Consider the following 14,282-nt stretch of genomic DNA (forward strand, 5'->3'; position numbering starts at 1 on the left):
TAGAGAACATGAACAGATTAAGGGTGGCCTCCGTGGCCCTAGGATAAGTCGAGCACTCAGGAAGTTCGGCTGAGACGTGATGAGCCTCTGGAAGTTCGGCTGAGACATGATGAGGCTCTGGAAGTTCCGCAGAGACGTGACGAGGCTCTGGAAGTCCAGCAGAGACGTGGAGAGGCTCTGGTAGTTCAGCAGAGACGTGGAGAGGATCTGGTAGTTCAGCAGAGACGTGGAGAGGCTCTGGTAGTTCAGCAGAGACGTGGAGAGGCTATGGTAGTTCAGCAGAGACATGGAGAGGCTCTGGTAGTATAGCAGAGACGTGGAGAGGCTCTGGTAGTTTAGCAGAGACGTGAAGAGGCTCTGGTAGATCCGTGGTGATTTGACTGGGTTCAGGAAGATCAACTGAGACATGACTTCATTCAGGAAGATCAATGGTAACTTGACTGGACTCAGGAACATCAACGGTGAGTTGACTTTGCTCATGAGGATCAACGGTGACTTGAACTTGCTCATGAAGATCAACAGTGATTTGCCCTTGCTCATGAAGATCAACGGTGACTTGACCTTGCCCATGAAGAACACCGGTGACTTGACCTTGCCCATGAAGATCATTGGTGACTTGACTTCTGAGGTCTAACCGTGGTAGTGCTTGACTCATGAGTGTAAATGGTGACCTGACTCGACTCTGGAGGGTCAACGGGGACCTGACTCGACTCTGGAGGGTCACCTGTGGCTGTCATCTTGTTCAGAGGCACTGGGCCGACGGCCATCTTGTGCAATGGCTCTGGGCTGGCGGCCATCTTGTGCAGTGGTGCTGGGCTGGCGACCACCTTGTGCAGTGGTGCTGGGCTGGCGACCACCTTGTGCAGTGGTGCTGGGCTGTCGGCCATCTTGTCTGGAGGCACTGGTCTAGAGTCGGCCATCACACTGGGAGAGACAGGTGTGGCTGGGGTATCCCATTGAGACCGATGAACCCCCAAAAAGCCAAGATCTCCAGCTCATTCATTTCCCATTCCGGCACAGGGTTATCCAGACAGGCGATGAATAAGTCTTTCAGGGCCAAATCATTATACCCCATTCCTACCGCCATGGTCCAGAACATTTGCGCCAAGCCACCCACCTCACTTTCTTTTTGACGGAGGGTGGCTAGGTTTTGGAACCTCGCCCTCCGCTCCTCCACACTCGCTGGGGAACGGACACGAAGTCCCACACCGCTGGATCTGAGCATGATGGAGTCCTTCTGTAATGATTGAACACAGGAAGCGAGAGATCCAGTAGCAGTGTTTTAATGTGTAATCCAAAAATCATAATCCAAAAACAGGCACGAGTTCATAACACAAAATCATTCTGGAAACAAGAAACTAGAAAACACAAGGGAATGCAAGAAAACCGGGTGACGGAAAACAAGGACTCCTGAAACAGAATGAGACAGGCTGGTTTATATGGACAGGTGAAAACGAGGGTCTGAGTGCAATACCAGGTGTGCAGTTAACATTGATGAATGGGACAAAGGCTTGTGGGAAATGTTACAAGGTGCCCAGACTCTGTCCAGAGTTTATATCCAACTTGCCTCAACACACTTGCCTTTACATTTTTAGTATGCCTAGTATGAGCTTGATTAGCTGGTTTAGGTGTGTTTAACTGGGGTTGGAGATAAACTCTTCAGGACACTGGCCCTCCAGGACGAGTTTGGACACCCTCACCAGTCAGTCCCTACATTGCAGAACACACTACAAAGTATTCAAAACCTGTTGAGTAAAGTTGTTTAACACTTTCTGCGTCCCCTACATCGTGATATCTATCAGCCAAGTCTTTTATATGAATGATACAGTGGTAATTGTCATAGCATTAATTACAGTACAGAAGCTTTAAAATATATTTTCTGCCTTATTTTGTGATAAAAATGGGGAAAAAAGTATTGTAGTATATAAACTATTATACTGATTGATGGATTAATACAATCATAACCATAAAAATGTCATTAGTAAAATATATATATAAAAAATAAGACAAATGGTTATTGGTTATTGTCCAGCAGAGTATTTTATCTCTTAGCCTTTTAAAAGTAAAAGATTTTCATTTAGACATACATACATAAATATTATTAGTCCTATTATTATTGTTATTATTATTATTACATTTGACATTTCTGCCCCCCTCACTACTGAAATGATTGCTACTCCCTTGCCCTGTAAAATAACTGAATATAACACTTTAACTATATGCAGTGTTATGTTTATTTGGGGAACAAATATTTTGTGGCTCCACATTAATTTTATATGGTGGGAAATGGGTCAAAATGGCCCTTTTGACATTGAATGTTTCAGACCCCTGGTCTGAACGACAACGCTGTATGTCTTGGTGTTCCCTACGGCCTCTAAAAATTAAAGGCGTCATATGACTTTGCTAAAAAGAAAATTGTTTTGTGTATTTAGTTTAATGAAATGTGTTTATCCAGTAAAAAAAAATAAAAATAAAAAAACAGATTGATCAAAAAACACATTATTTTCCACATAATGTACATTACGTTTCTTCTCTATGCTCCACCCCTCTGAAACACATCTATTTTTACAAAGCTCATTGGTTTGAGAAGCAAGGTGTGCTCAGATTGACCAGCTATCCAGTACTTTGTGATTGGCTGAATGCTTCAAGCATGTGACGGAAATGTTACACCCCTCACCAAACTGTGATGCGTGTCCTAGTCAGAACTGACAAGACAAAAACAATAAAACCCATTACAAACTAGCCATTCCTTGCATCCAGTGGGGACATAAATACGGATTATAGGATTTATTCATTTAATAACAGACCGATTCGGTGAGATCAGATTTCCATGTGGAGCAAAGGCTGTTGTAAGACTGTATTTGCATTAAAAAAATCTCACTATATTATTATTAAAATGAATGGCAGAATGAATGTTTGGAAATGTAAACTAATATTTCCTACTGACACACTGCAGCAAAATATATAAATAACTGGCTATCAAAGAAACCTGGGCTTCCATACCACCTTAGCAGTGACTCAAACTGATCACCTCCATGCCACGCCGAATTGAGGCAATAATTAAAGCAAAAGAAGCAAAAACCCTACCAAGTATTGAGTACATGTACAGTAAATGAACACACTTTCTAGAAGTACACCAATTCACTAAAAATTATTTATTATTATTATTATTATTATTATTATTATTGGTCTTACGAAGTATTCTGTTTTGTTGAGATAGTGAATTGGTGGGTTTTTGTTAAATATGAGCCAAAATCATCACAATTAAAAGAACCATACACTTAAACTACTTCAGTATATGTGCATTGAATTTATTTAATACAGGAGTTCACAATTTGAGTTGAATTACTGAAATTGACTTTTCCACGACATTTTAATTTATTGATATGCACCTGTAACTTTTGCATCAGGTGGCAAGCAAAATCTCAATGACTGAAAAAAAAAGATAAAAAATATTTTTTAATTTGACACCCTTTCTTGCTTCACAATAAATTACTGATTTGAATACATATATCTTTATGATGCAAGCAAAAAAACAAAACAAAAATCCATTCTATAGAACATTACAGTATATGTAAAGGCAAATACAGAAATGAGGTAACCACACAATACACAGAATTGATAAGATTTTAATCAAACTCTTAGTTATTTTAAATGAGTAAAAATAAAATCACTTTTGACGTGAAACTGCATGAAGTCAAACCCAACATTTGATATGCAAATAAGCAATTTGGATCACATGCATTGGTAAGTAATTTACCTTTTTCAGTAACATAACTAATAATAAGTGGCCTGTGTGTCATGCATACAGATTCCTGTATTATTGTGCTTTTCTTAAGCATTAAATATTAATATTGCTTTTCAATTTTGTACTGTAAAGTAGTACAGTATTTATCTACACATTTTGTTTTCATCGGCATGGTACATAATGGTAGCTAATGAAAACTCATATTAACACTTCAATAGTAAAGACACTTTACTAGTTTGGGATTGTTTAACTTTGTATATATTATATGATCATCCACCATAGAATGCTTCATATAAATGATTTAAATGATTTAATTTTTTCACTTTAACCTTTTTGTGCATAACATAATGCAGTTACATTTTATTTAGTATCTTTATTATTGTACTTCTACTTGTTACATTTGTTGTTGTACATTTGATGAAAAATTGGATGTAGATACAGCCAGTCCAAGTCATCAAAGAATGTATGTTCACGGAGGACTTGCAAGTGAAAGTGCAGTGACATACAGCCACGTACAGTATGGTGACCCATACTCAGAATTCGTGCTCTGCATTTAACCCATCTAAAGTGCACACACACACGTAGCAGTGAACACACACACCCACTGTGAACACACACCTGGAGCAATGGGCAGCCATTTATGCTGTGGACCCCGGGGAGCAGTTTGGAGGTACAGTGCCTTGCTCAAGGGCTCCTCAGTCTTTGTATTGCCAGCCCGAGACTCGACCTCACAGCCCTAGTGTTAGGAGTAATACTCATAACTAGGTTATGACTTGCATATACATAGTAATAATATTCACATGAGTTCAAAATGTTTTTTTTTTACTTTGTTAGCGCACAATACTATTCTTATGGTGAGAAATTCATCTATGCAATTTATATATACAAAAAAAAGTTAAAACTGCATGACTCGAAAAAACTTGACTCGAAAAGACTCAATATTTTGTGAACATAATGAGGAAACCCAGTAGTGTTGTAGTTGTGTAATCCCGTGTTGTAGCTTGACACTGAGTTTGGAAAAATGTTTCCTGGGAAAGTGATTAATTTAAGCAATGCTGCTGATGTAAAACCTTTTCACATGATTTCCTACAAAGAAAACCTTTTTGTAAATCCAAAATATAAAATTGTTTAAAAATGTCTTTATGAAATTCAAATGACATGAATGTTGACGTTGTGAAAATGTAGCAGTTAAGTTTTAATAAATATTTTTTTAAAAGCTTTTTCTGTTTTGCATTCATTATAACTGGTCAAATAGCACATTTATGACACAAATTGTGTGATTTATGACACATTAGTGTGTTAAATATTTTAACACACTCCCTGTGTTAAGAAGAATAACACACTGGTTGAGTTAAAAGTAACACAAAATGTGTTGTCCTTAACTAGACACACAGGTGTGTTAAGATATAACACAGGTTGTGTTGTTTTTAACACATCTGTTTTAAGAGTGAATCAGTGCCGATTATTTAATCACGCATCTATTATATATATATATATATATATATATATATATATATATATATATATATATATATATATATATATATATATATATTGCATCGCTTTAAGCTTGTAAAACCATTTCTTTATAAAGTGTTACATCGCTTTAGTAGCTAGCTAACGAAGCTAATTACATCGACGATACCAATTGTGGCAATAAACGAGGCTTTGTAAAAGATTGTTCATTTTATGAATTCATTTTAATTAATTAGAGGCCACACTGTAATAATTTGAGTCCTTGTTTTAGATCAATCGAAACACACGAGTGTAGTAAACCGTGGCCACGATGTACATTAACTTATATAACTTAGGCTCTGTGTGCGTTCGCTTCCACATTTTAATATATTTTTATGCACAGTGCTCCATAGCACATTATAATGTACATTCTACTACTGAATGAGCACCAATCATAAATGTAAAAGTATGATTTAATTTTACTTACCTGTCAAAGCCACACGAGGATAATGGCGGCATCTTCATGGAGTTTTACCAGCAATGATTGGAAATGCGTGGGCGGAGTCTAATTACGTCTATGGAGTTTGTTTAAAACTTATGATCAACTCAGAAATGTTTAACACTAAAATGTGTGTGTGTGTGTGTGTGTGTGTGTGTGTGTATTTACAGTCAGAGCACCCTCCCTAATTTAAGAAGCAGCCTCAGTAATTTGATTCTGGAGCCAGGCCTGGTCCTAGATATCATATTTACATGTTTTAGCCTAACATTACTCTAACTTTGGTTTAATTATTTAATTTTGTTTTGCCATATCTTTAATTGCTTGCTACTGTGTTGCTATTCTAGTCTGGCCGTTTGCTGAAGAAAAAATAAAATAAAAATCTGATCTAAACTATATGATATAATGATAAAAAATAATTGATTAACCAAAGTTTAATCGTGTTGTTCTCTTATTCAAATAAAAAATTATATAACTAAACAAATTAATAAATATTTAGGTGAAGCTGTGCACTTGAATTTGTCCTATGCAGTGTGGTGAATTATTATTGCTCAATATTTTATCTATATGAAATTTTAGTAATTCAAATAGCATGTGTTATCTTAATATACTGATTAATGACATTTTATAAAAATATAACACCACCCAAATATTTAGGCTACTACCTTCTACTATCCTTAGTCAATGCAGGCTTCTTCTCTTTTTTTTTTTAGCTTAGGCTACTGACCATTATGGCTGTATGTCACATCAACTAGTGTAGCCTGCGTTAAAAAGTCTTTAACATAAAACAACAGGATAAAAAATATAGTTGATGATTAGACATAATCATTTCATGACTCAGGACACTTATTTGTGAAGACAGTAGCATAATACAGTTAAATATGTTATTTAACCACATAAATACAGTTATACAGTAATAATCATGGTTAAAATTTACCCGTTGCCGGTTTAAGGTATACAGTGACCTCTGGCGGTACTAGTGTTGAAAGAACAAATATAAACAGCAACTCCTAAAACAAGTGTAAATGTTTTTATTGTTTTATTCCCAATTCATTATTAGTCATGTTACTGTACATATTTTATATAAAACCTTTTTATAAGGTCATCAGCTGTGGGTGCACACACACACACACATTGTGATAGACCCTTGTGTTCTGTTAAAATGTGTTACTTGTTTTGATATTGTCCATCATGACATCCTTCTTTTTTGCATCCCAGAGAGAGAGAGACAAACACAAAACACATGACACAAAAATTGAGCATCGCGTTAGTTCAGTCAGGCCACGTTAGTCACGCTTGCATCAGCTGACAGTCAGCTGTTCCTGACGTGTACCAATCCATATTAAGCCGGCAGCCATATCACCCTGGAGCCCAAGACCGGTTTCCCACTGAAGCTAAGCAGGGCTGAGCCTGTTCAGTACCTGGATGGGAGACCTCCTGAGAAAGCTAGGTTGCTGCTGTAAGAGGTGCTAGTGAGGCCAGCAGGGGGTGCTCACCCTGTGGTTTGTGTGGGTCCTAGCGCCCCAGTGTAGTGATGGGGACGCTATACTGTCAACGAGCACCGTCCTTCGGATGAGACGTTAAACCGAGGTCCTGACTCTCTGTGGTCATTAAAAATCCCAGGATGTCTTTCGAAAAGAGTAGAGTTGTGGCCTCTGACCATCATGGCCTCCTAACAATCCCCATATCCACTGATTGGCTTCAACACTCCATCTCCTCTCCATCAGTAAGCTAGTGTGTGGTGGGCGTTCAGGCGCAATATGGCTGCCGTCGCATCATCCAGGTGGATGCTGCACACTGGTGGTGGATGAGGAGATACCCCCTGTCTATGTAAAGCGCTTTGAGTGCCTAGAAAAGCACTATATAAATGTAAGGAATTATTATTATTAATTATTATATGACATGTGGTCTATTTAAATTCCCATTCTTCAGTGTCTCTTCCATCGCATTGCTGCTTGCAATCAACTCCCTCCTCCAACCCCAGCTCCACCTGAACCTGTAATCCGATCTAACTTTGTTCTTTCTTTACAGTGTCTTTATTGGAAGCAGTCTCTATCACATTTTGTTTACAACTCATGTAATTTTTTATTGTAATTATATATGCTATAATGGTTCTGTTCTGTACCCCAGGGGGGTTTGTCTTGCTGCCCTCCCCGCTCTCTCCAAGCATGGCTGCATGGACAGGTGTGTGGAGTGTTGCCCAGAACATAACCATACCGCCAACACTAACTGTATGCAATTATAATTGTCATAAATATATGTGACGGAAGTGGTCCTGACTGAAAGTTAAAAAACAAGTTTTTTTTTTTTTTTTAATATTGTAAACATGGAGATGATTAAAAGGGCACAGGTCAACATTGGAATTTCACATATGCTGATTTCCACATCTGGATATAATATACAGGTTTTGGGGTCGTCACAACGTGCGTGGTCACGAACGGTGAGCTATAAAAGGTAACAAAGGTCAAAGTCACCAATCAATTTGACATTTTCTCCAGTATAGGGACTTCTCTCACACAATATGCTCTGTGGTCTGCAGATGATTTACTAGCAATATTATTGACATCTTCCAGATTATTTTTCTGCTTATAATTTAGGTCAGCACAGTCTCTATCAATGATTTGAAGGCAATCTCCAATGTGTTCTGACCCACTCCAAACCTACTGATTCCCATTATCACTTACATATCATTTACCTGATTGTTTTCAGTCTTGAGGGCAATATGTAACTCTTGTCTGCAGTAGATCAGCATCCTGAATTTGTTGTTCCAGCCTTTCTGTTTTTCCAGCAGCAAAAACTAAAAATGAAACAGATAATTCCAATTCAAATTTGATGATACCGCATATGTTATTTAATATTAAATAAAATGGGGGGAAGGGTTAACTCTCAATCTGTCCCTAGTGTCAATATGACATCAGTCAACTTTTACTTGGTTTAAAAAATGGTTCCCTTCATCTCAGTAGATTTTGTGACTTTTCTACATTTTCTGTCTATATTCACTTTTTCTTTTTTTTTTTTAGATTGAAAAAATATGTGCCTGCAATCAAGTTTTGGTGACAACTTGTGTGGCATTTCTGTATTTTAGTTTCAATATATATTTACAAAATATACACTCACTGGCCACTTTATTAGGATGGACCCCCATTTGCCTTCAGAACTGCCTTAATTCTTCATGGCATAGATTCAACAAGGTGTTGGAAACATTCCTCAGAGATTTTGGTCCTAATAAAGTGGCTGGTGAGTGTGTATCAGAAAAGTTGTGATGTGCAGTTAGCCACTTCCAGAAAAATGAGTGGATCTCTATGTGCCTCTGCTCGATACATATGGCCATTACACTTTTTTCTCTCAAAAACTTTAATTTCTAACCAGCAGATGCCAGAACTCTACACCTAAACGCCCATAAACTATAAAAAAACATAGTTTGTGACATCACTATAGGTTTCTAGAGCATTTTTTAAGCCTTAAGTCGGCAGAGCTGACCATCCTCACTGTGCTTCAATCCCGGATAATCGAAAATGGGCAAAAAAGTATGGAATTGCATTTGGTTCAAAAATAATGAACGTAACTTTATAAAATTGAACTTAACTTTTTCAGAAACTATCAAACATATGCCATTACAAAAGAAGAAAAACAATGAAAATGAAAAAAATTAGCCCAGTCCAACAAATTTAACAGGCTCTTCAAATATGCTTCATTCTTTGTTAATGTTTTTCAAAGATTTGTTTTCGCTAATCCTGGATTCTGAATGCATTGCCACAGATTTTGCTTTTGCGTCGCAGTTTTTCGTTTGGTGTTTTGACGCAAATCTCTCATGGGGGCGGGGCTAACAGTGATCTCTGATTGGATAGCGAGCTTTTGACCGACAGGTGCTCTCTGACAGGGAAGTACAGACGTCACTCAGTGGCGCACATATTGGAAAGCTCTCACGGTGATTTGTATTACTAATTAAGTATTTTATGTACTTCTTTTGTAATGGCATATGTTTGATAGTTTCTGAAAAAGTTGCCTTCAGTTTTATAAAGTTACGTTCATTATTATTGAACCAAATGTGATTACATAAAAAAAGCAGGACGCGAGTAAAGCTGAAGTGAAACCACACCTGCCTAGTTAATCATCACTAAAGATTAATCATCACGAAATTGAAATCAGATGAGAAGCTGTTTTAAAGGAATCAGATTAGGAAAGACAGAACATGGTGACAGTATAAAATTACAGCAGTGGCGGCTACTGGTCTGTCAGAGAGGGGAAGCTCATTTTCGACCTACATCATAAAATTATCTATTTATTTAAAAGTAAATTCTGCCCTACGTTCCTTTTCAAGAAAATGGTCTGTGACACTGTCGTACCAACTAGGAGTCTTTTCAAGTGACTTGACCAGTGTCCTCTCAATGGCCAGCAGAGCTAGGCTGCTTAAACGGCCTTGACCCATTGTGTTTCGGGTGTAGGACTTGAGTCGCTTTAAACAGGAGAAGCTCCTTTCTACACCTGCAGATGTAGCTCCAATTGTTGCCACTAATGAGAACAGTTTGTAAAGCTGAGGCATTGCACTGTCCAACTCCATGTCTTTAAGGAACACCAAGTAATCACACAGCTGTCCCCTGTTACCCTGCAAGTCCTGATCTGAATACAGGACTTGAAGTTCTGACCTCAGTCTTCCTGAATCAAAGTGATGGCCATAACTTTTCAGGACACTTTGGAAGGCCTCCTCTGGAAATACCTGTCTCATGTCATCAAATTTCCATGGATTGACTAATTCTAAGAAGAGCATGCTTTCCAAATTTGAAAAACTTTGAGGAATCTGCTCCATGATGTTATCAAGGATGGCCATGTACAGATTTCTGTATCGCACTTGGGGATCCTGCAATTGGGTCAGACGGCGCTTTCTCATGGGCTCATCTCGTGGGTCTGATGTGAGATCTGCTGTTTTGGCATAAATGGCTTGGAAAGCCCCCTCTGACCTCTTCTCTTTGACAAATGCAAGAAGAGATTCAATTCTGTTCTTGCAGTAAAGAACATCCATCGCCCTCTGCTGGACAATATCAAAGACCACATTAGTCTCAGAGCAGATTTGTTCATATGTGTACAACATGAACACAAACTCAAAATCCTCCAGTTTCCTCACAAAGCCTTTGGCACAATCCAGTGTATCATCATCCATTGTTGTATCTGCAATGATGTTCTCAAATGTCTGCAGGAGGCCATCATAATTGTTTGCCACAGTGCTCACTATCCGTGATGTGAAATTCCATCGAGCGTTTCTGGGCAACCTTGAACAGCCTGCAGACTCCAGAAAAGATGTCCTCTTTGTGGATTTTGAAAAAAATGTGGCAAATCCAGAGAGTGATGCAAAAAAAAATCTGCACTCAGGCAAGCATTTAGCCCCCTGTGACAGCACCAGATTCAGTCGGTGTGCATAGCAATGCACAAACATTGCACTGGGGGCTATTGCTTTCACTTTGGCCTGCAGACCATTGAGATCTGAAGCCATGACAGCAGCCCCATCATAGGTCTGTGCCACAAGCTTGTCCTTAAAATTGTAGCCCTGCATGTTCTCATTTAATATTTCAAAAACGGACTGGGCATCTCGCCCCCCCGAAACATCCAAAAATCCAATTAAGCGCTCCTGAATTTTACCTGCACTATCCACATAGCGAACAATGACAGAGAGTTGGGCACGGCAGGATATATCAGTTGTTTCATCCACCTGCCATCCAAAAAAGGGAGCATCCTGAATTTCATCTCTGATCTGATCAGAAACGGTGGCTGCAAGAGCAGAGATCAAATCATTTTGAATAGTATGGGACATACCAGAAAACACAGTTGAGGACTCGAATTGTGTGGACAGGACAGAGTCATATTTATTAGGGATGCTCCGATCACGATCGGCCGATCGTTAATGCGCATCTCGTCAGTAAAGCCGGTTTTCTAATCAGCGGTAAATTCCATCAGGTGCGTGATTTCACATAGAGCCGCTGTTACTACACAGAGCCGTTGTTAATAGAGAAGATGCGCAAATCCACTTAATTTTCAGCGTTTTTTGGAGCATCTTCTCAGTTAACAACGGCTCTGTGTAGTAACAGCACCCCTAATATTTAGCTAATGTTTCTGTGAACTCCCTGTAATCCCCCCTTGTTGGATGATTCACTACTCTCATCATGTCCCCTAAATGACAGCTCCTGCCGGCCAAGCAAGGGTGTCACATCAATAAGGCGGTTTAGGAAGGCCCTGTTTTGTTTGACTATTTCATTATGTTTAGCCACTTGAATGCGAGCACCTTCATTTATTGCATGCTCAACACTGATCCTGCCCATGCAACTTAATCTTGCACATGCACTCACATGTTCATTGCTCTTTTCATGTCTTTTATATGCCATGTCAAAGTTAGACAGATCTCCAAACCCCCCTTTGACCAAACAACACATCCGTGAGATGGTTTCATCAAGAGGCATGGCCAGTAGTATATTTTGTCACAGCACTTCCAGTCAGCCAGCTAACTTTGTCATACCAGGAGAGCTGAAAAGACCTGTTATTTTTCCCTATCTTTTGCACTAAATCAATCTTAGGTGTTGATCTGCCCTGCTGTTTAATTCTAAGTTTTTCCTCGTAAGGAACACTTTCAAATGGCTTCACCAAAATCAGGTCGACAATATTAGCACCGTCTGCCATTGTGCGCAGTTTCACCCACGATGCTAGCCTAGCCTACTAACGTTATATGAATGAATTAATTAATGAAGGAATGAATGAATGAATGAATGAGCGATCTAAAAAAAATATTAAACTCTGTAAAACTGAAACAAGGAATGTGGTGTATAATTGCGTGAAATGTATGATGAAAATCAAGCAATTTCGCCAAGCAAATATCAAAGAAATAGGTTGCAGAGCAGTTTTTATTTCGACTGAACTTGAGAAATCCACGATGGGACTGAGCGCGAATAGCTTCAGTGATTCCTTATAGTGCAGAATCGCTGTCAGTCAAAAGGAGATGCAGTCTTTCGACAGACTCCAATCGTCACGCAGAAGCTCGGAGTCCAGGCCAGCCCATTCCCCATTTACCCCCAGAGACGCTGAGCGTTCGTGGGCAGGACATAATAGCAGCGTTTATCCAATGACCGTCTAGTTTCGAAGTGTTGAAAAAAAAAAAAAGTCAATGGACGCTGGGCTTCAATAGGGAAATGCACTGTGACGCTGCAGGAATGTATGAGAAGGAAATCGAGTCAGCCGACCTGCTATATGTAACTGATTCTGAACGATCTCGTCTTTGAGATGAACGTTTTCTAACGCATTTTTATTCAATAAAATGTTAATACAATAGTACATATTTGACCATTAATTTTGTGACATTATAAGGGAAGCCGAGCTTCCCTTGCAGTCTTAAAGAAATCGCCACTGAATTACAGCAACAGTATATGGCAAACCTTTAGAACAGGTGAATGTGTTAAGGTATCTGGGGTTTTAGCTGAATACTAAACTGACATTTGGAATTAATATACAAAAAATTGTATACAACAAGTTTTAAATATTTTAAGAGGTCTAGCTGGGGTGGATAGTGGGACCAGACATCATTCTCTGAAGATAATATATTGCAAACTATTTAGTAGTAGCAGAAGTAGTATTAGCCCTTTATTGTCACTAGTCACAAGTACCAGCAATTTAGCCATCAGCCTGTCCATACATATACACAACATACAATATGACAAGGCGGTAGACAGGACAGGAAGACAGGGTATTGAGGAAGAAATACAGCATAACATGAGGAGAGGGGAGGAGAAAAAAAAACAACCCCCAGACTATGCTCCTGTGTGAAGTACAGTGTGGGAACAGGAAAAACTCCTCAGCACAATAAGCACAGAATCAGTACACATTACAAAAAACACACAACTTGTAACAGGGGAGCGGAGTGGGGCTTGGAGGTAACCCAGCACAGGTAAGCATCCAATCTGATCCTGCAGCCATTCGCCACTGGTCACAGATCCGCTTGTCAGACTGGCAGTATAAAGCGGCGAAGGCGAGGGATGGGGGGCGGGGGGTTGGGCAGATCTATATATATGTGCGTATATGTGTGTGTGTGTGTATGTAAGAGTTTGTGTATTTGTAGGCCTGGAGAGCTGCCACGTCTGGCATCAAATCTGGACACCTCAATCAGCAGATTGTGATAATGATACGCACGTCCTGATTTTGCCAAGTTCGATGTGTTCCTAGGTCAACATATTTTGTTGACCCTGGAACAACATTTTACTCCAAAAATATATTCTTAACCATATCCCTACACCTAAACCTAACCTTAACCATGAGTAATCCCTAAAATCAGAGGAAATGATAGATGAATGACACTGATGTACAAGCACCAAACACTGATTTTGAGCATAAACTTCACAAAATCTAAAAACTGGTTATTCAAATCTGATTGGTTAATCACAATGTTGTTCCAGGGTCAACAACGATGTTGTCCCAGGAACATGTCTCACTTGGTAAAATCAGGTTCTGCTAATGATACATAGCAAGTTGCCTTGGAGACAGCCTTGATCAGGTCCCAGACAGAGTCAACAATCAGCATGTGTCTGTGGAGAGGAGGGAGGAAAGAGT

The 14,282-nt window shown here is 39.1% G+C and overlaps 1 protein-coding gene across 1 annotated transcript; it reads right to left on the reverse strand.

Annotated features, from left to right (window-relative positions):
- Positions 1-919: 919 nt before the first annotated feature.
- LOC113069639 (uncharacterized) lies at positions 920-10,942 on the reverse strand. The gene is made up of 3 exons (XM_026242803.1): positions 10,536-10,942; positions 10,036-10,292; positions 920-1,237 (listed from the first exon to the last, which is right to left on the reverse strand). Exons 1-3 carry the CDS (start codon positions 10,855-10,857, stop codon positions 920-922), a joined length of 897 nt encoding a protein of 298 aa, XP_026098588.1. The 5' UTR covers positions 10,858-10,942.
- Between the last annotated feature and the right edge of the window lie 3,340 nt (positions 10,943-14,282).

Source organism: Carassius auratus, unplaced genomic scaffold (genome assembly GCF_003368295.1).
Source record: "Carassius auratus strain Wakin unplaced genomic scaffold, ASM336829v1 scaf_tig00002013, whole genome shotgun sequence".
Taxonomy (NCBI): domain Eukaryota; kingdom Metazoa; phylum Chordata; class Actinopteri; order Cypriniformes; family Cyprinidae; genus Carassius; species Carassius auratus.

Excerpts from the sequence above, each read along its gene's own strand:
- LOC113069639 (XM_026242803.1), bottom strand. The coding sequence starts at position 10,857 with ATGGATGATGATACACTGGATTGTGCCAAAGGCTTTGTGAGGAAACTG. Across the intron at positions 10,293-10,535 it reads TCCCCAAGTGCGATACAGAA|AGCTGTGTGATTACTTGGTG; the intron begins ATCTGTACATGG and ends GTAACAGGGGAC. Across the intron at positions 1,238-10,035 it reads CTCCTAGTTGGTACGACAGT|AAGGACTCCATCATGCTCAG; the intron begins GTCACAGACCAT and ends CAATCATTACAG.